The sequence below is a fragment of the Geotrypetes seraphini genome, chromosome 8 (assembly GCF_902459505.1).
Source record: "Geotrypetes seraphini chromosome 8, aGeoSer1.1, whole genome shotgun sequence".
Lineage (NCBI taxonomy): Eukaryota > Metazoa > Chordata > Amphibia > Gymnophiona > Dermophiidae > Geotrypetes > Geotrypetes seraphini.
Window position 1 is genome coordinate 66,446,507 of NC_047091.1, and position 27,977 is coordinate 66,474,483.

Genomic DNA, 27,977 nt, shown 5'->3' on the forward strand with positions numbered 1-27,977 from the left:
CTTCCCTTATTCCAGATGATGGGACATACAACCCGTCACGTTAAAATTATTTAAAAAATTCCATTTACCAATTGTTTCTATGATATGGTGTAACTTATTAACAAGGGGCCTCCACATTTTATATAGCTTAGGGCCTCACCAAGTCTAAAACTGGCACTGAGCTCATACCTAAAGTTTGGCTCATAAATGCAGCCTTACGCTAGTATTCTATAATGATATTTCCATACAGAACTGCCATTATAAAATATATGCTTAACACCCAAATGATTGGCACCTAACTTTTAGTGACTTTTCTTGAATCTACTCCTGAATCTTAATGTTAAACGATGGAAGAAAATAGTGCCCATGGCTACTCCATATGGCTTCTTCACACATCCTACCTTCCTTTTGTATCTTAGGCTAAATTAAGTACCTCCCTCAGTCCTCCATTCATTCCCTTATAATGATCGATTGTAACACAGCCCCCCTTTCTATCTTTCTCTTTCTATCTCTCTTTATCCAAATCCTAATATTTTGGAAAGGAAACTACTTAGATGTTCTTTAATAATGGTGGAATGTGAAATGTGTTGGTGTTCTGGAGTCACAATTGGTGGGAATACTCAATGAGTTGGGATGGAGGTAAATCTGATGGGTTAGTCACTCTATATGACTTTTATTACCACTTATTGGTAGAGATGTTGCCCCAAGTTATCTGATGTTTTCGTTCCTCAGATGAGGCCTTTGTTGGTACAGATGTTGCCTCTGGTACTGAGTCTGCCATTTGGAGTACATGTTTTATCATTTAGATTGGTGTGAAGGGAGAGGCCAATTTGCAATAATGTTCCTTGGAGTTTTTGAGTGTTGAATGTAAAGTCCAGGTCTTCAAAGGCAAAGGTTTGGAAGGTGGTACGTCTTTGATGACATTAATTGACTTTATAACCTTGTTGCTAAAGATATTTTCTCTAATGAAGGGCAGGCATATCAGGAAGTCACTTATGGATGTCTTCTATGTATAGGAATATGGGAAACACAGCATGCTTTGCGTCAGGTGGCAGGGATGCCAAGATTATTTTGCTTTCTCCAGCAGAAAATCATGTTAGCTCGTCAGGAACATCTTAGCAAAGTGAGGGCAGACTTCAATTTGATGGGATGGTCCAAAGCATCTAACATGATGTGATGTTCATTTTCCTGTTGCACTATGGCAGCAGTAGGCAATTCCGGTCCTCGAGAGCCAGAGCCAGGTCAGGTTTTCAGGATAGCCACAATAAATATGCATGAGATAGATTTGCATCTCAAGGAGGCAGGGCATGCAAATCCATCTCATATATAGTCATTGTGGATATCCTGAAAACCTGGCCTGGCTCTGGCTCTGGCTCTGGCTCTGGAGGACTGGAATTGCCTACCCCTGCACTAGGGGCATTTCTTGAATTCTGGCTTTGACTCAGCCATAAGGTAAACTGGGGAGTCAAGAACACGGTGAAGTGGTGTGGTGTGGTGGAGAGCTGGAAAATCTATCTGTTAGACAGGGTGGAAGAATTCAGGCTGAAGTGGAAATGGGTGGGCACTGCAATGAGGATTGCCAGGCACATGTTTAGAAAGATTTGAGTTTTAGAAGCCCACTTCTGTCCATGTGAACGTGGCTGACTCATTCTGCTTGTCAGTGGAGAAAGGAGGTAATAAAACAATCACACCTAGATCCCTGATCCTAAACAGGTCTCTGGGCTGGATTCTCAAAACTTACCGTGCCTTTAATGATGGTCGCTAAACTGTCTCCAGTCGGTTTAGCGTGGCATTATTTTACCGCGTGATCATCAGAACGGCTCACCGTGGTCTTTTCCAAGCTTCCTAGCAGCCTCCAACTCTGCCATGCAAATGCATTATGAGGTCATAAATATTAAAATGGTAGTAAAATGGACTCATTAATATTTAAATGAGCATTCCAACTGATTCTCCATAATGGCCGAGTGATTCTCCAAATGCAGCACCGGCTCTTGATGCCCAAAAATTACCGGCTGGTCCAGAGGTGCCGGTACTGTGAAAAGCGTGTATCAGGCGTCTGTTTCTGGATGTGGCTCATGATAACATTAAAAAAAAAACCCACCATTCATATAAATTATAGTAGTATAGTTGTATAATAGCTTCGGATCCCCCACCTACTGCCAACCTGCTATTATACTGGCTGATAGAAATGTACAAAACAGATGAAAACTCACGACTAGAAATCAACCACCGAACGATTCTATACTTCAGCTACAGGTACCAGAAATCAACACAAAAAGGAAACTGCTGTAAAAGTGCTGGGCTTTTATCTATTTTACGACTCAAGCACCTAATGGCTACAACCGCATGTGACGTGCACCTAAGACAGAGGTAGGCAATTCCGGTCCTCGAGAGCCGGAGCCAGGTCAAGTTTTCAGGATATCATCTAATATAATAAAATGCTAGGCCACGCATGTGCACTTCCTATGTGTGCGCCGGTTTTCCGTGAGCTGTAGCAACACATAGGAAGTGCGCATGCGCGGCTTACGGTCTGTCCTGCTCCCTGTTGAAAGACATACGCACCTTTCATCTTACCTGCTGTACCGCGGCCGAAGTTCGCCGCTAGCCAGGCGATCGCAGCCCCAGCGCAGTGCTTCTGCGGCCCCGACAGCGACCGGCCGCTAATTGCCAGCCCCAAAATTTCCCAGAGTCACATTTTCAGCCCTCCTGCCTCTGCCCAGAATAGCCCAGATGTGCAGCCAGCAGGAGCGGTGCTGCGATTGGTCCCTGCCGCCTCTGGCTTCCAAACCCCTCCTCTGGGCGGGTGGAGCAAAGAAGGATGCGGAGCGCGAGCGGTCTCTCTCTCCATCGGCGCGCGAGCTGCCATTGAACGCAGCATGGGGCTCTCGAAGCCCTTTCGAATCGGGCACACAAGCTGGAAGAGGTTTCCTGTGTCAGGCCGGCTCTAAAAATAGTTCAACCTGTCTTGCCTTCAACAGCTGTCTCCCCTCTCCTGCATAACGGTAGCATCTGCCCCCTTAACCGTACCCCACCCCCGGCGCTCTCGGTTCTCCCCCTCTTCCAGGGCGTTTCGCCTTCCCCCTCTGTCACTGCCATTGTTTCCGCACTTTCAGGGCCATTCGCTGAACGGACACATCAGAAGGGGCGGGGCAGGCAGGGTACTGGAAGACCGTCAGCGTTTGAGGGGCCCGCCTTTATTTTTTCTTTTTCAGGTGAGCAGCAGCAGACTTGGGAGATGTTGAAAAAGGGGTTGACTTAGGGTTTCCACATTTGTGAAGACAAAAAAAAGGGACACAACCCTGCCCCCAGCCTCCCACATACTGAGCCATATGCAGGGAGAAGGACTACTACTAGACAGGGGGAGCAGAGAAGGGGTGCTGCTGGACAGGGGGGAGAGACAGAAAGAAAGACAGACAGTGGGCAGGAAGAGAGACAGAAAGAAAGACAGACAGACAGACGGGGCCAGTGAGAGAGACAGAAATAAATAAATAAAGGGGGCACGGAGAAAGAAAGAAAGACAGACATATAGAAAGAAATGCCTAAGTCTACACATCTATTCTAGCACCCGTTAATGTAACGGGCTAAAAAACTAGTCCACAATAAATATGCATGAGATAGATTTGCATCTCAAGGAGGCAGTGCATGCAAATTCATCTCATACATATTTATTGTGGATATCCTGAAAACCTGACCTGGCTCCGGCTCTCAAGGACCGGAATTGCCTACCCCTGACCTAAGACATGTGAATATATTGCACTCAAATAAAGCACACCCACGATATGCATGCCTACACTGTAGCTTTTTCCCGGTACATGCGCACATTTACGCCTCTTTTCATGGACTATTCTGTGAATGTGCCAATCACTATCACCAGCAACTCATCTCATGTAAATTTGGCGACCCTCCAAGAACCTCCGGAAACCTCATTTGCATGCGCAGTCCTTTGAGAATGACTCTTTTTAAAATCGTTACACTTACGGCAGTAACAGTGACCCGTTGGATTTTACCGGCGATATTAGAGAATCTGGCCCTCAGTGTTATAACTCAAAGGTACTTATTTGTCTTTGGCCTGTGAGTTTTAACTAGATTGTAAGTACCCCAGGAGCAGGGATTGTCTTTTATTGTGTCTCTGTACAGAGCTGTGCACTTCTGGTACTGCTATACCAGTGGTCTCAAACACGCGGCCCAGGGGCCACATGCGGCCCGCCAGGTACTATTTTGAGGTCCTCAGTATGTCTACCATAATCACAAAAGTAAAATAAAAGAGTTTCTTGATCATATGTCTCTTTAGCTATAAATGACAATATTATTATTAAGACTTAGCCAAAAGGAAAGATTTATAAACTATAAAGAGTTTTACCTCATGCAAAATTGTCAATTCTTTAATAACACATGTACTATTTTTTCAGAGGCCCTCCAAGTACCTACAAATCCAAAATGTGGCCCTGCAAAGGGTTTGAATTTGAGACCACTGTGCTATACAATACAAAAATAAGAAAAATCATGGAGGAAATGTTAACTATTCTCATGTACATCCATGTTAAGTAGTTCATTCTAGAGGCCATGCCTTTGGAAGGGGATTGAGAGGATTATTTTATAACAGGGCACCAGTTGCCTACAGTATTTTATAAAAGGCAAGTATTTTATAAAAAGCCTATGAGGTTCATAATCAAAACACCCAGACATCCACAATCCTGCCTAAGTTGGCACTTGGACATCCTAATAATTGAGACGTCCAAGTGTCAATTTTCAAAACCAACATGCGGACTGCAGCCCAGCGACCACTCCTCGTACCTTCCCCACTGCCTGGAGGAGGGGGGTGCTCTGGTCAGAGAAGGGGGGTAATTCGTCCCAGGTGGTTGCCAAGCCGGGCACACCACATACTGTGCGCAGTTTACACACCAAATCCCTGAACAAATTTTACAAAAGCCCTTTTACATGTGTAAAATGGGGTTCAAATGTGGAAAAGTTTATAAAAGTATTCTCTAAGAGGCTGGAAGCAGTTCTGAGAAGGGTGATAAAAATGATACAGGGTCTGTAACACAAACTCTATAGAGAAAGACACTCAAAATGTACTCCTTGAGATGAAGAAAGGAACGGGAGGATATGAGGGAAACAGTCAAATATTTGCAAGGCTTAAATGACGGGAAGGTGAAATTTTTCCATAGAAAAAGAATTTCTAAGACAATGGGGCATGACCTTGCAAGGAGGAGGGTTCAGAAGAGACATGAGAAAGAGATTTTTACTGAGAGGGTGGTCTGGAATAAAGGAGGAGGTAGAAACCAGAAACTAATGCCATCATAATATCCAAGCATGCTTGGGGCAGATTAGAGAGGACAGTAGTAGGAAAAACCTTTCAAGTAATCTGTCCTTCACTCCCTGAAGCTGAAGCAGAGTCAATGCAAGAGCTGCAGCCTTGTCTACCCTTTGTATGGGTAAGAATATGTGCTGATGCTTCTTTCAGTATGTCTGACAGTCAGGATCAATTGTTTTGTTTTCACTCCCTCTTCCTTGTGAAGCTGCTGCCTGGTCTAAAGATTAGGCTGGCCTGGAGCATAGAGGCAAAGGATGATAAAAACATAAGAAAAGCCATACTAAAAGTCAGATCAAGGTAACAAGGTAATATACAAAGGGCAGATGAAGTGAGCACAGCCTAGAGACACTGCAAGTCATAAGGTAGCCATTAAAGTTCCTTCTCTAAAGATGTGGGAGCAAAGCAAAGCTCCCCCTACAGGAGATCTCTCTTTAGATATGTATGTATCAGTAGACAAAGACAACAGTATTCAGGGCCCTGACAAATAGGTTTGAGTTTTGGGCCTCTTGTGCCTAGGCCTAAGTATGTCCTTGTATTTTGGAAGCCAGTTCCCCAGATATCAGCCTAATCCATGCCAGCAGGTGAAAATAAGAAACAAGATAGCAAGAGGGAAAACCGTGGCTAGCTGGGTTAGAACCAAGATGTTGCTCTAGAACTCAACTGGCTGGATGCCAGCAGATTGGTTGTGGCCATGTATCATCCAGCAGGACCACAGATATCCAGGTAGATAGACATTCAGGTAGTTGTTGAGAGCATTAAAGTTTGGTGGAGAACCAATGAAGTCAAGAAAAACTGACTTGCAAAGCTTCCATGCTGAGATATCCTCTTAGTAGTGTAAAAACCAAATAATGGAGCAGACTGGATGGATCTTATAGTCTTTATGAGACAATGTACTATGTCCAATTGACTGTTATCGCACATTAAATCGTGATAGAAAAAACCCGATAAGGGAAGAGTGGTCTAATGAAACTGAGATTCCTTACCCACCTCTACGTTTCCCTACCATCCATCATGTCTTTCCCTTTTCCAATGGATATACACTCCATCTACAGTCACAAAACAGACAATGTGTTGCCCTGCTGGGCCTCAAATCCAAAATGGCACAGACTCTCCTTACATAGCCCTTTGCTCCTATACATATACAGTATGTGCAAAGGCCACATAAGAAAACTGGTACCAGTGGAACCAAAGTTGTCAATCTCATTTCTCCAGTGCCATAATTTCAGATGGGGAAGGAGTAAGAGACAGAGGGGGCCTCAAATTTGATTTACAAGGGTGAGTGAGGATCAGGGATGGGGAGGTTCTATGTTTTGGTATTTGGAGTACATATTGACTACCTCCCATGGTCAGCGGTGATCCTAGATATTCGATGTCAGGGCCGTGTCTGGCCACTGACACTGAAATTCCAAGATAAAGTTTGCCACTGTGGATTTAGCCTGCTGGGCCAATATTTAGTAACTGAAGATAGACCTACTTTTTAGAATAGTTTATTTGGCTATGTGCCTTGGCCGGTGAGCTGCCAAATATTGGTGGTGGTCGGCAACGTTGTGTGACATAGCCAGTCACCGGGCTATTTGCTGACCCGGATATGCATCAGAAGACAACCAGCTACTGCCCCAATGTCCCAGGATAGTGTTAGGAAACACTCTCACTCTCCATTTCCTGGCTGGCACTGAATATTGGCCAGATTCTCCCTAATTCTATATAGTGTGCCAAAAGTTTTGTGCCAATTAGACAACTAAATTTAGGCACTCAAATGGAAGTTGAGGGACTCAGTTTCAAAAAAGATATACATCTGAAAGCTTAAACCAGCACTTGGACGTCTTATTAGTCAAAACATCCTAGTGGGCATTCTCAAAACAGATTTTCTAGATGTCTTGCTGGTGGTTTTATCTCCAGTGTGTCCAAATCTTAAGGGGATGTGTTAGAGGCATGTTTTGGGCGGGATTAGGACTTGGATGCTCGGCAGGCATAATCAAACCTTTAACAAAATATCCTGGGCTTTTGTTAGCTGTTTGGAGCTAGACCTGCTTTAAAAGTGTCTAAATGCTATAAAGGTGCCCAAACTGACAGATGACCTCTGGAGGGATTTAGGCATGACCCCCCCCTTACTCCCCAAGTGGTCACCGACCCCCTTCCACCACCCAAAGATGTGAAAAAAACCCAGTATATTCTGGTCTGTATTACAAAGGAGTGCTGAAAAGTTCTCAGCCCAACCAATCAACTTCCTAAATTCTGAGCGTTGTTTTGCCACTGTAGCTGAAAAGCACAGTTACTTACCTTAACATGTGTTATCCAGGGACAGTAGGCAGATATTCTCACATGTGGGTGATGTCATCCACGGAGCCCCGATGCAGATAGCCTTGCAAGCAGACTTGCTTGTAAAACTTTAGAAAGTTCGTGACTGCCATACCGTGCATGTGCGAGTGTCTTCCTGCCCGACGTAGGGCGCGCATCTCCTCAGTTCAGATAGCTAGCTAAGAAGCCAACCAGGGGAGGTGGGTGGGTTGTGAGAATATCTACCTGCTGTCCCTGGATAACACCACGAGGCACTTGGTGAAGACTCTGGGAGATGATGCCAGGCCGAAGGGGAGCATTCTGTACTGGAAATGATGATTTCCCACCCGAAATCTGAGAAACTTGCGAGAGGCTGGATGAATGGGAATGTGGGTATAAGCCTCCTTGAGATCCAGAGAGCATAACCAATCGTTTTGATCTAGAAGGGGATACAAAGATGCCAGAGACAGCATCTGAAATTTCTCTCTAACAAGAAATTTGTTGAGTGCTCTGAGATCCAAAATAGGTCACAGATCGCCCGTCTTCTTCGGAACTAGGAAGTAACGGGAATAAAAAACCCTGCTCTGCTGTTCCAGAGGAACTTTTTTGATGGCACGGAGATGAAGCAGAGCTTGAGCTTCCTGAAGAGGAAGGGCAGTCTGGGATGGATTGGAAAGATACTCTCTTGGAGGCAGATCTGGAGGAATCTGGATGAAATGAAGAGAGTAACTATCCCTGATGATAGAGAGGACCCAGAGGTTGGATGTAATGAATTCCCATCGGTGGTAATAAAGATGGAGACGGCCCCCTATGGGAAGAGGAGAGGACAGAGGTAGAACGATTGAAGTTATGCTCTGTGTTAGATGGTCAAAAAGACTGAGAGGCCTTGGGTGCAGCAGGAATCTGAGGTTTTTGTTGCTGTTGTTGTTGCTGATGTTGTTTCTTAGGAGGCGCCTTTGAATAAGGAGCCACCTCCTGAGGAAAACGCGTCTGGTAGGATGGAACAGGTTTATTGCCCTTAATTGTGGAAGGCTTTAGCTTTGGTCTAATTATGGAAGCAAACAACTTCTCATGTTCAGATAAACGCTTGGTTAGGATCCATGTCCACGGTACGAAGCCAGGCAAGGTGGCACATGGCCATGGAAAAACAGTAACCCTAGAGGACAGTTCAAATGTATCTTATGCAGATTGAACGAGATGCATGTAAAGTTGACCCAGAGTGTTGTGCAGTTGTTGAAACTCTGGAAGTCGATGTTGTGGAAGATATTTGAAAAAATCAGGCATGGTGTTGACCAAATGCTTGAGATAAGATGTGAAGATAAAATTGTAGTTCAAAACTTAGGTTGTCATAATTGAATTTTGATAGAGTCGTCGACCAAACCTGTCCATAGTCCTGTCCTCTCTTTCAGGCGGGATGTGGCGTAAACCTTGGCAGGATTGGTTCTTTTTAAGGAAGATTCCACAAAAAGAGACTGATGGGATAATTGAGACTTCTTAAATCCCTTACAGTGGACCATCCGATATCGAAATTCCAACTTTGCTAGCACAGCAGGAACAGAATTTGGTATCTCAAGATTTCTTTTGAAAGCTTGAGAAAGAATGCCATGTATGGGTAATTTGAGAGACTCCCTAGGAGGATGAGGCATTCCTAGTTCTTCCAGATACTCCTTAGAGTATTTTGAGTCAGACTCTAAAGATATGTTAAGATCTTTACTCATTTTACATAGAAACGTGGTAAAGGATTCTGGGTCTGAAAAGAAATGTCCTTGTTGAGGAGAAGGTGATTGAGAACCCCTCGAGGTACCTCTCATAGCAGAGAATGAAGTTGAAGCCTCTCTGGAGTATTGATACCTGATATCTGAGTCAAGAGGCAAAGATGACCCACTTCTGGAATGTGAAGAGAACCTCGCAGGAGAAGAACTTGACTGACGAGAATAATGAGGTTCCACAACAGGTCTCCTTGACGAAGGAGTCTGTGGTCTTGAAGAGCATCGATGTCTGGAGAAACTAGACCTGTCTCGAGAAGAAGACCTGGGCCTTGATGGAGAAGGTTGTCTCGAATCACGGCCTTGTGATTGTCTGGAAGATGAATATTGAGGCGTCCTCGCCCTATGCCTCAAAAAGGGCAATGTCTTATGTGAACAGGTAGGGCTGGAAGTCAGAAAACGAGGATGAGACACCAAAAAGGACTCAGCTCCTTGTAATGAGGTATCTCAAGGCACTCTCAAGGACTCGACTCCTTGTATAGAGTGTGTAGACTGAGCTCGAGGCACTCTCAAGGACTCAACTCCTTGAATAGAGTGTGTAGATTCATCTAGAGGCACTCTTAAGGACTCGACTCTTTGGATAGAGTGATCAGGTTGCGCTTGAGACACTGCCAAGGACTCGACTCCTTGTAATACTGCTGAGTGCTCAATCTGGAATGCAGGAAGCAGAGTTGAGGCAGGAATAAATTGGGCAAGCATGTTACCGAACTCCTGATGCAGAAGAGTTGCCAACATATTCTGCAAAACCAGCACCGAGACCAATGAATCTGGTACATTTGGTGTGGCTATATTCTCCAAGGAAGAAGACCTCAAAGAAGAAAGGTGTCTCAATTTAGAGACTTGTTTCTTAGGAAGCTTCAAAACCACCAGTTCTAAAGGTGGCATGTCCAGAGGAGTTGGCTTAGCTATCTTACCTGAGGGAGATAGTGAGGAAAACGGCTCCTCAGGAGAAGATTTAGTTGATTTCCCCGAAGACGAGGACTTTCCATACAAGGAAGGTTTGATTAAGGTCGAGGTGAAAGGCGGTAGCCCTGTAGAAGACTTCACTGGATTCAGGGTTAATATCGGAGCTGGAATTGAGGTCAGGGCCTTAGGTAAAGGCCTATTTATACTGCCGAATATTTTTTTCTACCTGAACTCGATGACATTTAAGGGCTCGAGTTTGAAGCGTAGCACAGTGAGCACACGACTCCGGACGATGGTCAGGTCCTAAACACTGTACACACCACTTGTGTGGGTCAGTGAGGGAGATTGCATGCTGGCACCGGCTACACTTCTTGAAGCCTGTGACCAGCTATGACATAGAATGAAAACCAGCCACGGCTAAATCGAAGCTGAGGCCACGGGGTAGGCCCCGCCATGACACAGAGAAAATAACAAATTAATATATATATATATATTTTTAAATGAAACACGCAATAAACATAGCAACTCTGTTAAGAAAAAACACGAACCGTGGTGAGAGAAGGCACGAGTAGAATTTAAGTGTACAGCAGAGCGTTGAAACGAGGACTTCTTGGCTCTACGGAAAACTGAGAACTGAGGAGACATGCGCCTTACGTCGGGTGGGAAGGCACTCGCACATGTGCGGTGCGGCAGTCGCAAACTTTCTAAAGTTTTACATGCAAGTCTGCTTGCGAGGCTGTCTGCATCGGGGCTCCATGGATGACGTCACCCACATGTGAGAATATGCTGCCTGCTTGTCCTGGGATAAAGACTATCTTATTTCGTTAAGTGCCAATTTGCAGAAATGGAATTCTATGTTTTGACATTGTTTCAGATCATTGATTGAACCATATCCATGTCATTCTCTTCTTGGATGGGCTGAGAACTTTTTAGCACCCCCTCCATCTTCAGATGGTCACACAGACATCATTTTGAGCCCAGAGAGCAAAGGGGCACTCAACTCAGACTACAGAACTCATTATTGACATTCCGTAAAATGGTAAAGACCCTCCTCTTCAACTAAAGGTCACCCTCAGTCTACACCCCCCCCTTAAGCCCCACCTCTCGCTTCTCTCTCCTGTCTATCTTCTCCCTAAATCTCAGTATAGTCCTCTCTTAGTCTGTACTCTGATAAATTGGATCTAAACTCAAATAACTTGTATTTAAACTAAACTACTTAAACTCTACTCTTAATTTGCTGTATACTCCCCGTATTTAAACTACTGCACAATCTTGTATGTCCAAACACTTAAACCTATTGTATATCTTATATGTCTAATTACACTCCATTGTGTATGTTCACTTATAGACCATTCTGAGCTACTGGGAGGACGGGATAAAAATCTAAATAAATAAGGGTTACAGAAGTGAATTTCACATTAAAAGTCCCATGTACAGCTTATATGGTATGGTGAGCCCTCCAAAACCTACTATACCGTCATTATGATGACACCTGCAGGCATAAGGGCTATTGTTGTGGTGTACATGTGGGTACAGTAAGTTTTGGGTGGGTATTGGAGGGCTCACCATAAAATATAAGCAAGTTATACAGACATCTGTACCTGGGACTTTTTATGTGGCATTCACTACAGTACTTCATAGAAGGACCCCTCTGCTATGCTCAACTGTCTGAACAGTTTGCTAAGAATGCAGGCTGCCTGGATGTTGGGAAAGCTTGTTTTTGGCTTTTTTCATGTGGATGTCTTTAGACATACTAAAGACCAAAATGTCTAGGTAAGTTATTTTGAAAAAAAGATAGACATCTTGCAGTTTTGAAAATGAACATTTTTTTCTGCTGGATTTCTGGACATCTTTCCCAGAACATCCAAACACAGACTTAGACGTCCTATCGAAAATGCTCCTCCACACATACAAACAGAAGTAAATGGCATTTAGGCAATTAAGTGCACTTAGACACAATTCTATAAGTGAGCACTTAAATGCTTTAGTGCCTAAAGGGGGGCCAGATAGCGTAAGTTGCATGCTTACGGGTCAACATTTAGGCACTAATATTTACAACTGCCTTTCACATGGTGTAAATGTTGGTGCCTAAGTATTGGTGCCCAAATGCTAACTTAGGCTCTATACCAGGGTTGTCCAATGTTGGTCCTCAAGCGCCACAATCCAGTCAGGTTTTCAGGATTTCCCCAATGAATTTGCATGAGATCTGAAGCAGTGCATGCAAATAGATAGTAACATAGTAAATGACGGCAGATACCTGTGTGGTCCATCCAGTTTGTCCAGCAGTCACATTCATTGCCTTGAGAATAAATGTGACTGTTGGGCAGAATGGATGGACCACACATAGGTCTTTATCTGCCGTCATTTATTTATTTATTCAATTTTCTATCCCATTCTCCCAGGGGAACTCAGAATGGTTTACATGAATTTATTTAGGTACTCGAGCATTTTTCCTTGTCTGTCCCGGTGGACTCAAAAGGTGGCAAGTCTAATGTGCGCAAGACAAACGCGCACGGACAAATGCGCGAAGACAACTCAGTGCATGACAATTGAGCAAAAAGTCAAGTGAGCGCAAAGACAAATGAGCGCTAGACAATAGAGCCAAGACAAACGAGTGCAGACAAAATCGCGCGGACAAATGACCGCAAAGACAAGTGAGCGCAAAGACAAATGGGAGCAGACAAATGAGCGCAAAGATAACAGAGCAACATAACTGCGCCAAGCTAGCATCTTTGTGATTGGTTTCCCTTCGCTAGCGTCTTTGTGAATGGTTTTCCTGCTCAGAAGAGCCCGCCCTCCCTTCGCTAGCGTCTTTGTGATTGGTTTCCCTTCACTAGCATCTTTGTGAATGGGTTCCCTGCTTGAAAGAGCCCGCCCTCCCTTCGCTAGCATCTTTGTGATTGGTTTTCCTTCGCTAGCGTCTTTTTGATTGGTTACATTTGCTCCTTTTATACTTGCTCCGAACAGTCCACCATCCTTTCGCTGCCTGACTGTGCTCGTTATATAACTTGCTGTATAACTGGTATTTCTCTTGCGCGGATTTCACTCGCCTTTGGTCTTGCGCGCATCTGACTATGAACCGGACTCACAATCTCTCTAATGTTCCTGGGGCAATGGGGAATCTGGTGACCTGCTCAGGGTTACAAGGAGCAGTGTGAGTTGGAATCTACAACCCGCAGTTCTAACTACTTTACCACATGTACAGACATAATATGGCAAATAGTGTAAACCAAAGTTTACAATAGTGTAAACCAATAGTTTACAATAGTGTAAACCAAAGTTTACAAAGCATGGTAAAAATATAATATGACAAAACGCAGCATGGTGAGACATAGTATGGTGAGCACAGTTCAGCAAAACATAGCTATGTTACTATGTTACTATTTGCACGCACTGCTTCCATTGTATGCAAATAGATTGCATGAATATTCATTTGGGAAATCCTGAAAGCCCAGCCTGGTGAAGGTCGAGGTTGGACACTCCTGCTCTATACTATAATGGAATTATAAAATACTATCTTTGTGCACAGATTTGGGGTACCTAATCTTATACAACTGGCCCCATTGTGACTCATAACGGGCCATGTGTTAACCCCTGGGGTCTAACTCAAAAATGTCACCATGCCTTGGGCAAGTCAGCACAAATGTATTGCATTACGTTATCTGCAGTACAGCTCATTAACATTTCATCATGTTAGTTTTTTAAACTCTGTACTAACAATAACACAGACAAAACAACAATCGCATTAAGACTAACTTAGCACTAGTGTGAATTAAACATGGTTTACAGTATGTGTATCACATGATAATGCTGTGTTAACCTTAGTACAATTTAGTACATTACCAGTATTGACCCAGTTTCTCAGTGTGGTGTTAAGGAATACTCAACCCTCTGAGTCGGTACTGACCCAATGACCCAGTAGGTATTAAGGAACACTCTCCCTCTAAGCCAGAACTAACATAAGAACATAAGAATTGACGCTGCTGGGTCAGACCAGTGGTCCATCGTGCCCAGCAGTCTGCTCATGCAGCGGCCCTTAGGTCAAAGATCAGTGCCCTTTTGAGTATAGCCTTACCTGAGTACGTTTTGGTTCAGCAGGAACTTATCTAACCCTTTCTTGAATCCCTGGAGGGTGCTTTCCCCTATAACAGCCTCTGGAAGAGCAGTCCAGATTTCTACCACTCTCTAGGTGAAGAAGAACTTCCTTACGTTTGTATGGAATCTATCCCCTTTTAACTTTAGAGAGTGCCAGGACTGTGTTAGGTAACACTCTCCCTTTGAGCCAGTACTGTCCCAGTATAGTATTAGGAAACACACTCTCTCTGAGCCAGAACTGACCCAATGTCCTAGTATGGTGTTAGGGGGACATGCTTCTCTTGGAGCCAGTAAAGACTGAGTGTCTCATAAGGTGTTAGGGGGACACTTTTCCCTTTGATCCAATATGGACCAAGTGTCACGGTATGGTGTTAAGAAGTACTCTTCCCTCTGAGCCAGAGATCTCCCTTTTCTGAATTGAGGGGGAGGGAGGGGAAGGGGAAAAGGAGAGAAAGATAGCATTTGAAAGGCTGAATTAGAAGAGCCAGCTGTCAGAGCTCCACTGAAAACTCTTTGGGTTAGGGATTTTATATTACACAGGTCAGAACTGTAAAAATATAAAAATAAAAATTGTTGAATCAAAATGGAAAGATGCAGGACAAAAGCGAGACCTGATAAAGATATACAGAGAAGGCAGAGTTTACAAGCAGCATGAGATAAGAAGAGAAATAGATAATCATGGCTTGAAGGGACAGAGACTGAGAGACAGGCTATGGAATGAGAGAGAGATATGTTTAAAGATGTGGGGAGAAAATGCAAAATGAATGACGAGGTGGAAAGAGTAGAGTGTGGTAAAGCTGCCCTTCTGTCTTATGTGCCTAAGCCCATGGGATGCAAAGTGGGGATCTTCAGAGATCTGGAGATTAAGGAAGATGCTGGAGCAGTACCCTATTAGAAACTTAGAAACATGATGGCAGATAAAGGTCAAATGGCCCATCCAGTCTGCCCATCCCCAGAATACACTATCTCCTCCTCTCCTTAAGAGATCCCAGGTGCATGTCCCATGTTTTCTTGAATTCAGACACAGTTTTTGTCTCCACCACTCTTTTGGGAGATTATTCCATTGCATCTACCACCCTTTCTGTAAAAAATATTTCCTTAAATTACTCGTGAGCCTATCACCTCTTAACTTCATCCTATGCCCTCTCATTCCAGAGTATCCCTTCATTTAAAAAAAATGCTCACCTCCTGCACATTAATGCTACATAGATATTTAAATGTAATGTACATCTCTTTGACAAGAATTTGCAGGAGCCATTCAGCAAGCCACTTAACACTACGCAGCAGTACCAAAGTGTGATCCTGCTCAGTACCGCTCAGCGGTTGAAGCCGGAACTTGCAGCAGTGACTGACTGGGTTAGCAGTGGAGCAGGAGTGCAGAAAGCTCGCTCCTGCCCGCTACACCTCTTGAGCATCAGGGATTCCAAAGGCAAAGGAGGTACGATGGACAGGGCAGGGAGGGGGACAGGGTGCAGAGTCTGGTGGCTCGATGGTGGCCTGCAATAAGTCTGGGGGGAGGGGAGTGCTGGCCCAAATATAAACCGGGACCCCTATTTTTGGGCCAATTTTTGGTCCCAAAATCCTGGTTTATATTTGAGTATATACGGTAATTCAACTTCACTGGCTCCCTATCTCTTTCAGAATTCAGCACTATGTCAAATAAAGTTCTTCATACTGTGTTCCCCTCCCGTGTGGCCTCTGCTTGTCCCTTCTCGTATTGCTTCTCAAGCCATCCAGTCTGCATCCGAGCAATATCTTTTGATCTTATGGGCCTTTTACTTTCAACTTGAAATAACGCCTTCTTCTGTATTGCCTCTTCACTTTGGAACTCCCTCCCACTTTTGCTCTGATCTGACCTTCTTACTTGAGATTTCATGCAGCCTTGAAAACCCATCTCTTTTTGAAAGCTTAGTTTTCCTTTCTGGTGGGCAAGCTTATACTTAACTTATAAGTATGAGAAAATGAATGCTGACTTGCTGGGACATAATAAGATATTCAAATTGGTTTGGGGGTCCATTGATGTCTTTTGTAGATTTGTTATAGTTGCTCTTTATCTTTATTTTCCATTGTTTTGCACCCACACATCCAGGAGGGGAGCAGGGTATATCTTTTGTTTTGGTATTATTCCTGATGGTAATGTTGGATGGGGTAGGGAATTTTATTTTTTGTATAGATTCTAATTGTTTTTAAGTGCTTATTTGTATGCAAATTGTATTGCACTTTATGTTGGCTTTAAAAACTAAATAAAGTTTAAAAAAAAGAAAGAAAGCTTTCTAGGTCTTGGCACAATAAGCAGTGGCATAAGTGATGGCCTCTCTGGCCCTCCTCTTCTCTCTTTCTTCTGCTCCCTATCTTTACTCTGGAGTATTGCATTCAATTCTGGTCTCCTTATCTCAAGAAAGATATAGTGGCGCTAGAAAAGGTTCAAAGAAGAGCGACCAAGATGGTAAAGGAGATGGAACTCCTCTCGTATGAGGAAAGACTAAAATGGTTAGGGCTCTTCAGTTTGGAAAAGAGATGGCTGAGGGGAGATATGATTCAAGTCTACAAAATCCTGAGTGGAGTAGAACGGGTACAAGTGGATTGATTTTTCACTCCGTCAAAAATTACAAAGACTAGGGGGACACTCGATGAAGTTACAGGGAAATACTTTTAAAGCAGGGAATGGTCAAGTTTCTGGAATCCTGTGGATTACAGGACCGGAGGCAACATGGATTCACTAGTAGGTCTTATCAGACAAATCTGATCAATTGCTTTGATTGGGTGATCAGAGAATTGGATAGAGGATGTGCGCTAGATGTAGTGTATTTAGATTTTAGCAAAGCCTTTGACAGTATTCCACACAGGCATCTAATAAATAAACTGAGTACCCTCGGGATGGGTCCCATAGTGATGGACTGGATCAAGAACTGGTTGAGTGGAAGGCAACAGAGGGTAGTGATCAATGGAGATAACTTTGAGGAAAGGGATGTTACCAGTGGTGTGCCTCAAAGTTCTGTTCTTGGGACTGTTCTTTTTAACATTTTTATAAACGATATTGCTCAAGGGCTGTTGGTTAAGATTTGCCTCTTTGTGGATGATATGAAAATCTGCACTAGAGTAGGCATGCCGGATGGTGTGAATAACATGAAGAAAGACCAGGCGAAGCTTGAAGAATGGTCTGAAATTTGGCAGCTAAAATTTAATGCTAAGAAATGCAAGGTCATGCATTTGGGCTGCAAAAACCCGAGGGAACGGTACAGATTAGGGAGTGAAGTGCTTATATGCACGACAGAAGAGCGTGACTTGGGTGTGATTGTATGTGATGAATTTAATGTGGTCAAACAGCTAAAAGGATGCTAGGTTGCATAGGGAGAGGTATGGCTAGTAGGAAAAAGGAGGTATTGATGCCCACATATAAGACTTTGGAGAGACATCATTTAGAATATTGTGTACAATTCTGGAGGCCGCACCTTCAAAAAGATATAAAAAAGGATGAAGTTGGTCCAGAGGAAGGCTACTAAAATGGTATGTGGTCTTCATCATAAGGCATATGGGGACAGACTTAAAGATCTCAGTCTGTACACTTTGGAGGAAAGGCGGGAGAGGGGAGATATGATAGAGACGTTTAAATACCTATGTAATGTATATGCGCATGAGTCGAGTCTCTCTAATTTGAAAGGAAACTCTGCAATGAGAGGGCATAGGATGAAATTAAGAGGTGATAGGCTCTGGAGTAATCTAAGGAAATACTTTTTTACAGAAAGGATGGTAGATGCATGGAACAGTCTCCCAGAAGAGGTGGTAGAGACAGAGATTGTCTGAATTCAAAAGGGCATGGGATAGGCACGTGGGATCTCTCAGAGAGAGAAAGAGATAAAGGTTACTGTGGATGGGCAGACTAGATGGGCCATTTGGCCTTTATCTGCCATCATGTTTCTATGTTTGTTTCTATGTTTCAATAGGAGGAAATTTTTTTTCACTCAGAAAATAGTTAAGCTCTGAAATGCGTTGCCAGAGGATGTGGTAAGAGCAGATAGCGCAGCTGGTTTTAAGAAAGGTTTGGACAAGTTACTGGACTAGTGACCTGGATTGACCACTGTGAGAACGGGCTACTGGGCTTGATGGACCATTGGTCTGACCCAGTAAGGCTATTCTTATGTTCTTATTTAATATTGTAATTCCTCTTTTGAACTTATTTTACAGTAAATTATTTAGCCTTTTGATTATTCCCACCGAAAGGAGGTATATCAAGTGCTTAATAAATATAAACATAATTTTAAGAAAGCATGGAAAAAGCATATAGGATCTCTGAGGGAGAGGAAGAGATAGTAGAGCTTAGTGCGGTATTTGGTATGGATGAGCAGACGGGATAAGCCATATGGTCTTTATTTGCTGTCATTTTCTATATTTATAAGTTTCTATGAGAATGCAGAGGGAAAAGGAGAAAGGTGGGAACATGGAATGATAAGACAAAGGAACAGAGATTGAGACAGGAAAGAGAACATATCAAAAGAAAGAGAAGGAAATGAGGGAACAATGGTCAGTCTTGATCACTGAAAAAAATCTGTAGCTATATTGCTACATTATAGCCCACCAGTTCTGTCTATAAACATGTTTGCTGAAGTCCAGCTTTCTAACTTCTGAAAGATCTTTCTTCACAGCATAGTGGTCTTGGTAGTGCATGTCCCATTGCGATAGACCATTTCAGAACCCAAGCAATCATGATGCTGATAGTCTATTGGTCTGCATGACCTCGTCTTTAGTGCTATTGCACAATAGTCCACTGGCTCCTCCAGCCCACCCTCCATCCATTTGAAGCAGATGATCCTCTGAAAGGAACGACGGAAGTTGTCTGAGACAAATCCATAGAGGATGGGGTTGGCGCCACTATTGGCATAGCTGAGAATCACAAAGAACTGGGTGACTAAGGGGTCTGGTGGACTAAGGAAGACACTTAACAACTGGATGATGTAGAAGGGCATCCAACAGACAACAAATACAGCAACCACCAGCAGCACCATGCGTGTGATTCTCCTCTCAGACTTCCGCCGCTGGAGCCAGCCTGCCTTGAGGGCTACAGCCCTCATCTTGACCACAATCAGGCAGTAGCAAAGGCAGATGGCTACCACAGGAATTAGGAAGCCAAGGAGAAATGTGTAGACTACGAAAGCTTTAAGCCACAAGAAGCTGGATTTCTCTGGCCACAAGAAATTGCAGTCTACAACTCCACCATCGGCTGGGACTGTGTCTGCAAAGATGATGATGGGCAAGATGACCACCAGTGACAAAACCCAGATGCAGGTATTGATGACCTTGGCAACAGTTGGCCTGCGGTACTTGGCTGCCTTGATGGGATGTACAACAGCAATATACCTGTCAACGCTCAACACGGTCAGGCAGAAGATGCTGGTGAACATGTTGATACCATCGACACTCAAGACCAGCCGACACATGAAGGAGCCAAAGGGCCAGTGCTGAAGAACTGTGGCTGTGGCCAGGAATGGCACACTCAACATGAAGAGCTCATCTGCAATGGCCAAGTTCAAGATGTAGATGTTGGTAGCAGTTTTCATCTTGGCATACTTCAGGATAACATAGATAACCATAGCATTGCCTGTCAAGCCCACACAACACACAATGGCATAAATGGATGGAATGACAATCTGACTAGTGTGGTAATAGTGTCCTGAGACATTATGGTCAAACCTGGCAAACTGGTCACTTGTACTGTTCAGCCCTTCCATTGGACTTGGTCTGTTACAACCAGGGATTTATTTTAGAGTCTTCTTTTGTCCAGCAGGAACTACTTTGTTGCCAGGAATAAGGTTGCTTGTCTTTAGAATACCAATATCCTAATTTCTGTTCCACAGCAAAAATTTAGCAAGTTCATGGTATTCCAAGTGCATCATCAGTAAAAGCCATGTGAGACCCTTTAGTTCCACATCTTTCTCCTGCTCTCACTAAGACACAACGAGAACTTTCTGGGCACTGGTTGATGAGCTGTGTCCAAGGAAGCCATGAGTTATACGTGCAGTATTTGTCAGCAGGCAACAGAAAGCAGTGGGTGTGCCATGGCTTGGGAAGACCTCAAGGTTTTAGGAATGTTGAAAGATGGTTACCTAGCTAGATTGTATAGCAACTGAGGACTGAAAGTCTCCATCTGGAGTTTATCTTGTGAAATATCCCAGATGTCCTCCATGTAATCACCTATGCAGGAAGAAGATAAAATGTGTGAGAGGGACTGTGTAGATGACACAGGGACAGCTATATCATTCTATATTGTGAGATTAATCAGGAGTAGTGTATCATACAAGAGAGGTGACTGTGGAGGTAACATATGAAGGGTTTATCAGTCCAAACAGTGGCATTAATTTGGGAGGAGAGATTGGATCGATTATGAAGGGGATTGTAGAAATGACATTTAAGATTGTTCAGAGATCACTTTAATTTTCAAACTATATGCATACCTGGAGGACAGATACAGAGCTCAGTCTTCCTCCTCCTATTCAGTTCCCAGCATATTTATCCACCCTTTCCTCTACTCTCTACTAAAAGGTATCACCCAAAAACAAATAAGGAGACTTCAACTTATCAAAAATACTGCAATAAAAATCATAACAAATTTAAAAAAGTATGATCTTTTAAAAAATGCACATTGGCTGCCAATATCTCACCGCATCACCTATAAAATAGCATTTCTCTCATTTAAGATCCGTCAAACTTTCTTAGGTTATTCCCTATACTCCATCCAGAACTCTACATCCACTGACCAAAATCTTTTTTCTGTACCATCTCTAAAAGTTATTGGCACAAGACGAGCAGAAATATTTTCAGCAGCATCGCCTTAATTATGGAATATATCAGAGGAGAGGTTGCTCTAGACAAATTTAAAAGTTTCTTGAAAACATTTCTTTTCAAAGATGCTTTCGAAAATTAAAATTCACTAATCGAATGCATCTCTGCAGATTTCCTGTTTTTAGCATTCTCTTCCTGCTTTTTAGTCCCCTCCCATTATATGATCTTTCAACGTTGCCTTTTTCTAAAATTATATAGTTCTACCCACTATCCTTTCGGGGTCTGTAAGTCTGTTTGTCTTTGCAAAGGTATGTGCAAATTGTTTTTGTTACACCTTTTTTTATACTTGTAATTCACTTTGAAACTATGTTATAAGTGCATGCATCAAATTTTAATAAACATGAAACACACACACCACAAATACTGTATATCTCCCCATCCCCTCCTATACCCTCCAGACTTTTTTTTTTATTTTTATTGTTAGGATTTTATATACCGCCTATCAAGGTTATCTAAGCGGTTTTACAATCAGATACTCAAGCATTTTCCCTGTTTGTCCCGGTGGGCTCACAATCTATCTAACGTACCTGGGCCTATGGAGGATTAAGTGACTTGCCCAGGGTCACAAGGTGCAGCGCGGGTTTGAACCCACAACCCTAGGGTGCTGAGACTGTAGATTCAACCACTGCGCCACACACTCCTCCTTCAACATTCCTCTTCCCATCCTTTCACAAACCCTTCTTACACATCCCACATATATCTCCCCTGCCTCTCACACACATTCATCCCTCATACTCCTTCACACACCCCACACAGCTTTCTGCTCAACCCCTTCAGATCCCCACATGCCTCCCTCCTCCATCCTCTCACATATATTCTTCCCATCACTCGCTCACATTCCATATGCTTCCCTTCCCCATTTTTACTCACACACACACCCCATCGTCACCTCTTTCTAGCTCCCTTTCCACTCCTACACCCCCTTGACCTTCATTTCCCCAGACACCCTACATCTCCTTTCCCATCCCCTCACAACCCCAATCCCCATTTTCCCTCATCCAGACCACCCTTTCCTCCTTCCCCATCTTCCCTCATTCTCCACACATTCCTTTCCCCATTCTCACACTCCACACAAGCCTCTTGTATCTACTCCTACAATCCCACACCAACATGCATCCCTCCCACCTTCTCCCACACACCCTACAAACATCTCTCGCCATCCTCACATGTCCCAAGCCTCCTTCTCCTATCCCCCTTCCCCACCTCCTTCCTTCATGAAATGGGATGAATTGTCACGGTTGTTTCATCACAGGACGTTTCATCACAGCCACAATTAATTGGCCTCTCCACGATGGCCGAGAGGAACCTCTCTTTCTCCCCCTCCCCCACCAGTACCTCCCCTCCTCTCTGCCCCCCCCCCCAGTGCCTTTCCTCCTTCCCATCCCCCCTTGCTAATGCCTCTTCTCCTCTCTGCCCCCCCCCCAAGCATACCTCTTGAAAAGTTTGCCAGTGCGAACATCATCTTCCACCCCTTGTTCAGCTGGCCTTGGCTCTCTTCTGATGTCACTTCCTAGTCACAGGACCAGGATGTGATGTTAGAGGGGAACCGAGACTGGCGTGAGCAGGAGATAGAAGATGCTGTTTGTGCCAATGAACTTTTAAGAGGTATGCGGGGCAGGGAGTCCTCCTACATTGGGGGGTGGGGGGCTCCTACTTTGGGGGATATAGGGGCATGGCCCCCCCACAAGAGGTCAGGCGCTGCCATGGATTGATTCTTCATGGCTGATTCAGTGATGAAATGGCCGTGTTGAATCGGCCACAATGAATCATCCTAGACCCCTTCCTCACATAGCCCACACACCCCTCCCCATGTTCTCACCCCTCCCTTCCCATCCCCTCATACTCACCCACACCTCACTTTCCATTCTCTTTCGCACAACTCTCTCCTCCATCCTTTCTCATACACCCTACATATATATATATATATATATATATATATATATATATATTCCTGCCCATTCCATCCCTCTGTCCCTCTGCACTCCTAACATTTCTCTTCAGTCCCTCACAAATCCTATACACATTCCTCACCACCGTCTCCTTGTACTCCCCCTACATATATCCCTTTACTATACTCCTTGCAAACTCTTATACACAGCTTTCCCCTTGCAAATCATCAGAAACATAAGAACATAAGAACATAAGTAGTCGCCTCCGCCAGGGCAGACCAGAGGTCCATCCCGCCCAGCGGTCCGCTCACGCGGCGGCCCATCAGGCATATTGCCTGAGCAGCAGTCCCTGACTAATTTTATACCTACCTCTACATTTATCTCTAAACCTTCCACTGCTCTTATCTGTACCCCTCAATCCCTTTGTCCTCCAGGAACCTATCCAGGTCTTCCTTGAAACCCTGTACTGTGCTATTTCCTATCACGGCTTCCGGAAGGGTGTTCCATGTGTCCACCACCCTCTGTGTGAAAAAAAATTTCCTTGCGTTTGTTCTAAACCTGTCCCCCTTCAATTTCATCGAGTGGCCCCTTGTTTTTGTGGTTTCTTTCAAATTGAAAAATCTGTCCTTGTCAACCTTTTCGATGCCCCTCAGGATCTTGAAGGTCTCTATCATGTCTCCTCTGAGTCTCCGCTTCTCCAGGGAGAACAGCCCCAGCTTTTTCAGTCTATCAGTGTATGTAAGGTTTTCCATACCCTTAATCAGTTTAGTTGCTCTTCTCTGGACTCCCTCAAGCATTGCCATGTCCTTTTTGAGGTACGGTGACCAGTACTGTACACAGTATTCCATCTATCCTTATTACCTGTTTGCTTTACCTGCATACATTCCGAATCCCGATACCCTCCTTTTACACTCACATCTCTCTTCCCATCTCCTTGCACCCTCCTCAGCATCTCTTCCTTACACATCACACATAGATGCCTCTCCTATCCCTCTGCCCATTCCTTTGTCTCACGCATCTCCTTTCCCATTTTCTCCTATAACCCTCTCCCCTGTCCTTACACTCCCCTTCCCTTTCAGATTGCTCCCCATTTCTCGTCTTCAATCCCTACTTTACATTTCTACACACAACCCTCTGCCCATTTCGTCCATGCACAGCTCACCACACAAATCTATCCCCCTCCCCTCCTTACGGTGCAAACACAGCGCAATAATGCAGCACTTACATATGAGAATTAATGGAGAAAGGGCACAAGCCATCCCCGATGTCTTCATCCTCAAGCACTGCTTGGATCCCGAAGCCAGCCTCAGCCTGTGCCCCAGGTGAAGTTTCTGTGCACCTGCAGCCTGACTATCCATACTGCAGTTAAAGAAGCCCGGTCACCCCTCCTCCATCTATCCCAAGCACGCCCCCTCCCTTTATTCCTCCGATAACTGGGAGGCTAAAAGCGGCAGGGTAACAGTGCCGATTGCAAGTATTCACCCCCTGGGGCTCAGCTGCATCCCTCCCATTATCTCCGAAGAAGAGACCCACAGACGTTGTTTTCCTCCTCTTGGGTTGCCGGGGAGAGGGGAGAAAGGGAGAGAAAGGAAGGTCCAAGGTAGGCTCAGGTCACGGTCTGATCTCCCCTCCCTGGTGCAGGGGAGGGCTGCAGCTCGTAGGTCCCCCTGGCCTCTCGCCTCTGGCAGGTGGTCCAGCCTTCAGCAGCAAGTCACCTGCCAGAGACAAGCACCAATGACTGCTCTCACTATACTTAACTCTTTGCACTCTCAGGACAGGCAAAGATTTCTGGCTCCTCTTCCTTAGTTCTACCAAATGTTAGCATTGCTGGCTACGCTCTTAAACCGGGACAAACATGGAGAGATACACTGCTCCATGCCAGAACAAACACACACATGCTCACACGCTTTTCTATCATGGAACCCAAATACACATACAGAGACACACGCTCCCATCACAGAACATACACACATGCACGCACATACACACAGAACCTACACATCCATCACAGGAAACACACAAACAACATCCCAGAATACACAAGTCCTGCTACTTCACAGGATACTTCACATAGCACTTCCCCTCACCGTTACTTCATAAGACACAAACACACACACAATGGTTCTTCACAGGATACAAATATATACACACACACACACACATACATACATATTTTCATTGCAGAAACACACAGTCACTGCTTCTTCACAGGATAAAAATACACACACACACACACTACTGCTCCTTAACTGGATAAATTCATGCCACATATGCATCCATTCCAGAATAGGGATAGACGCTCAGAAAATGTTTGTTAAGTTCTTTTGTTTTTTAAATTAATGTTGTTCAGAGCTTGCACTATGCACATATAGTGTGCTTTTTTTTTTTTTTTTTTATAGTGGATGCATTATGTGCAATAGTGGGCAATTTTGCCCAAGAAGTAAGCATATAGGAACCATCACACAAATGTACCCTTTCAGGAAAGGGCATGCATTATGTGCAAATAGAGTGTCCACTTTAAGAAGAGCACACATGATGCACACATAGTGTATGCTCTTATCAGAAAAACTATAGTCATATAAACTGACAGCCTACCTGATTAGAAAAAGCACACTTTGCTTTTTCACAGGACACAAGATCACACACACACAGAGCTTCATCACAGGGCAAATACACATTTATCCACACAGGCTACACACACACACACATCAACAAATACACTGCTCCTTTATATTGCAAAATCCATACATACGTACTGCTGCATCATGGGATATTCATATACAATAGACATACACATGTGCATGCATGTACAAGAACATACAGCTACATCACAGAAACCCCCTTCCTGCTCCAGGATAGAATATGCATAACAGGGGAGATCTGTTATATGTGACTGTCGGAAGGCTATGTCGCTTGAAGCCCTACCATCTGCTCTCTTCTGAGTCAGGGCAACTCTGCACACTCCAGGATGCACCCTTGCACTTGTGATTCTTTCCTGGTTACTTCTTGCTTCCCTTTGCATTCCTGTATCTAGGAATGGACCTTGTACATCCACATTCCATCATAGTCTATATCAGTGGGCTTGTGGGGGGAAGGGTTGCTCCATCGTGCAATTGTTGCCATAGTGATGATGAGTTCTGTTTGCAGATACAGCCTGGGAATGATGCTGGGGGCTCCTCAGGTGTATGAGCAGGGAGACACTGCTCCATATGTAGTCCAGCCGCTGTTGGGGATTGATATGCAGCATAGTGTCAGTGCAACAGGTGTTTTTAAACATTTCAGCTGTTATGACATTCATGTTCATGCAGAATTTGGCCCCTCCCCCTGCTACACACACAAACACAAAAATACTGGTGATAACCCATTTTGAAAGATGGTGTAGCTTAGCCACCAGTTTGATTTTGAGCACACTGAAAGTGGAAAGGCCCCTGCTTTGCTGATTGTCATTAAAAACTGGAGTAGGAAGGGGGTTTCTGTGATGGAGCCGTACAGACCCAAATTATCCAATCCACTTTCATGATGTTTCCCTGATAACAAATTTCAGAAGCAAGGATAAACTAAGCAGTCTTCTATAATCCAGAGACGACTTTCCACAACTTTTCAGATTCCGACATGATTATGTTCTATCACCTCATATCTTATGAGTTTCCCTCCTGGGCAGTAGGGATGGATCCTGCCTCATATACTATACTGTATTATAAGGGTATTCTAACAGCTAAAGTTTGCAGCTGACAGCTGGTTCTGACCCATAACATACAATGGATGTACAGAAGTCACAGTGATAAAGCAGCTCCTAGAAATGTGCATGCAGACAACTAATATTGCACATAAGCAGGTTAACTGAAGGGTTCAATATAGTAAATTTCACAACCCCGGTATGTGAGACATCTATAGCGCCTCCTGTCTATTACCACATTGCTACATAGCATCTCCACTATCACACAGGGTGTCATTATATAAAGCTCTGCGCTGACATATGCACTCAATGGGTGGTACAGACCAGCAGTCAACCTGGGAGTTCACCATTAACTCACATTTCAGCCATAATGAAGAACAACCAAGAAAAAAACAAGGGAAACACCTCTACATAGCTATGCTAAACATGGCACCACATCAGTAGGAGGCCTTGCTCTCCTGCAACCAGACGGTAAAGGGGCACATCAGAGAAAATTAACTCTTTCTCTATCAGTCCCTACTCCAGCCTTGTGCTATCAGGGATTGTCAGGCACAAACAACATGTTTTTTTCACATTTATTTACTCAGTACGCTGTAGAGGCAAGATGTCAGCCTTGCAGCCGATCATTAAATCACTTGACAGCCATATCAAGAAGCCTCAGAATGGAAAACAGATTCCACTACCGGAGAAGGTTATCATGCTGCTGCACCAGGCCATGGTACGCCCTCACCTGGAATACTGCGTCCAGCACTGGTCGTCGTACATGAAGAAGGACACGGTACTACTCAAAAGGGTCCAGAGAAGAGCGACTAAAATGGTTAAGGGGTTGGAGGAGTTACCCGTACAGTGAGAGATTAGAGAAACTGGGCCTCTTCTCCCTTGAAAAGAGGAGACTGAGAGGGGCACATGATCGAAACATTCAAGATAATGAAGGGAATAGACTTAGTAGATAAAGACAGGTTGTTCACTTTCTCCAAGGTAGAGAGAATGAGAGGGCACTCTCTAAAGTTAAAAGGGGATAGATTCTGTACAAACCTAAGGAAGTTCTTCTTCACCCAGAGAGTGGTAGAGAACTGGAATGCTCTTCCGGAGGTTGTTATGGGGGAAAACACCCTCCAGGGATTCAAGACAAGGTTTAGACAAGTTCCTGCTGAACCAGAACGAACGCAGGTAGGGCTGGTCTCAGTTAGGGCAGTGGGGGCCGCTGCGTGAGCAGGCTGCTGGGTGCGATGGACCAT

The 27,977-nt window shown here is 44.2% G+C and overlaps 1 protein-coding gene across 1 annotated transcript in view; it reads right to left on the reverse strand.

The window, feature by feature from the left end:
- Nucleotides 1-18,721: 18,721 nt before the first annotated feature.
- Nucleotides 18,722-27,977, reverse strand: part of LOC117365406 (somatostatin receptor type 1-like) — a 93,066-nt gene continuing 83,810 nt past the window's right edge. Inside the window, exon 2 of the mRNA XM_033955819.1 lies at nucleotides 18,722-20,526. Within this exon, the coding sequence (XP_033811710.1) occupies nucleotides 18,975-20,063 (1,089 nt within the window). The 5' untranslated portion in view covers nucleotides 20,064-20,526 and the 3' untranslated portion in view covers nucleotides 18,722-18,974. The remainder of the gene's footprint in view (nucleotides 20,527-27,977) is intronic.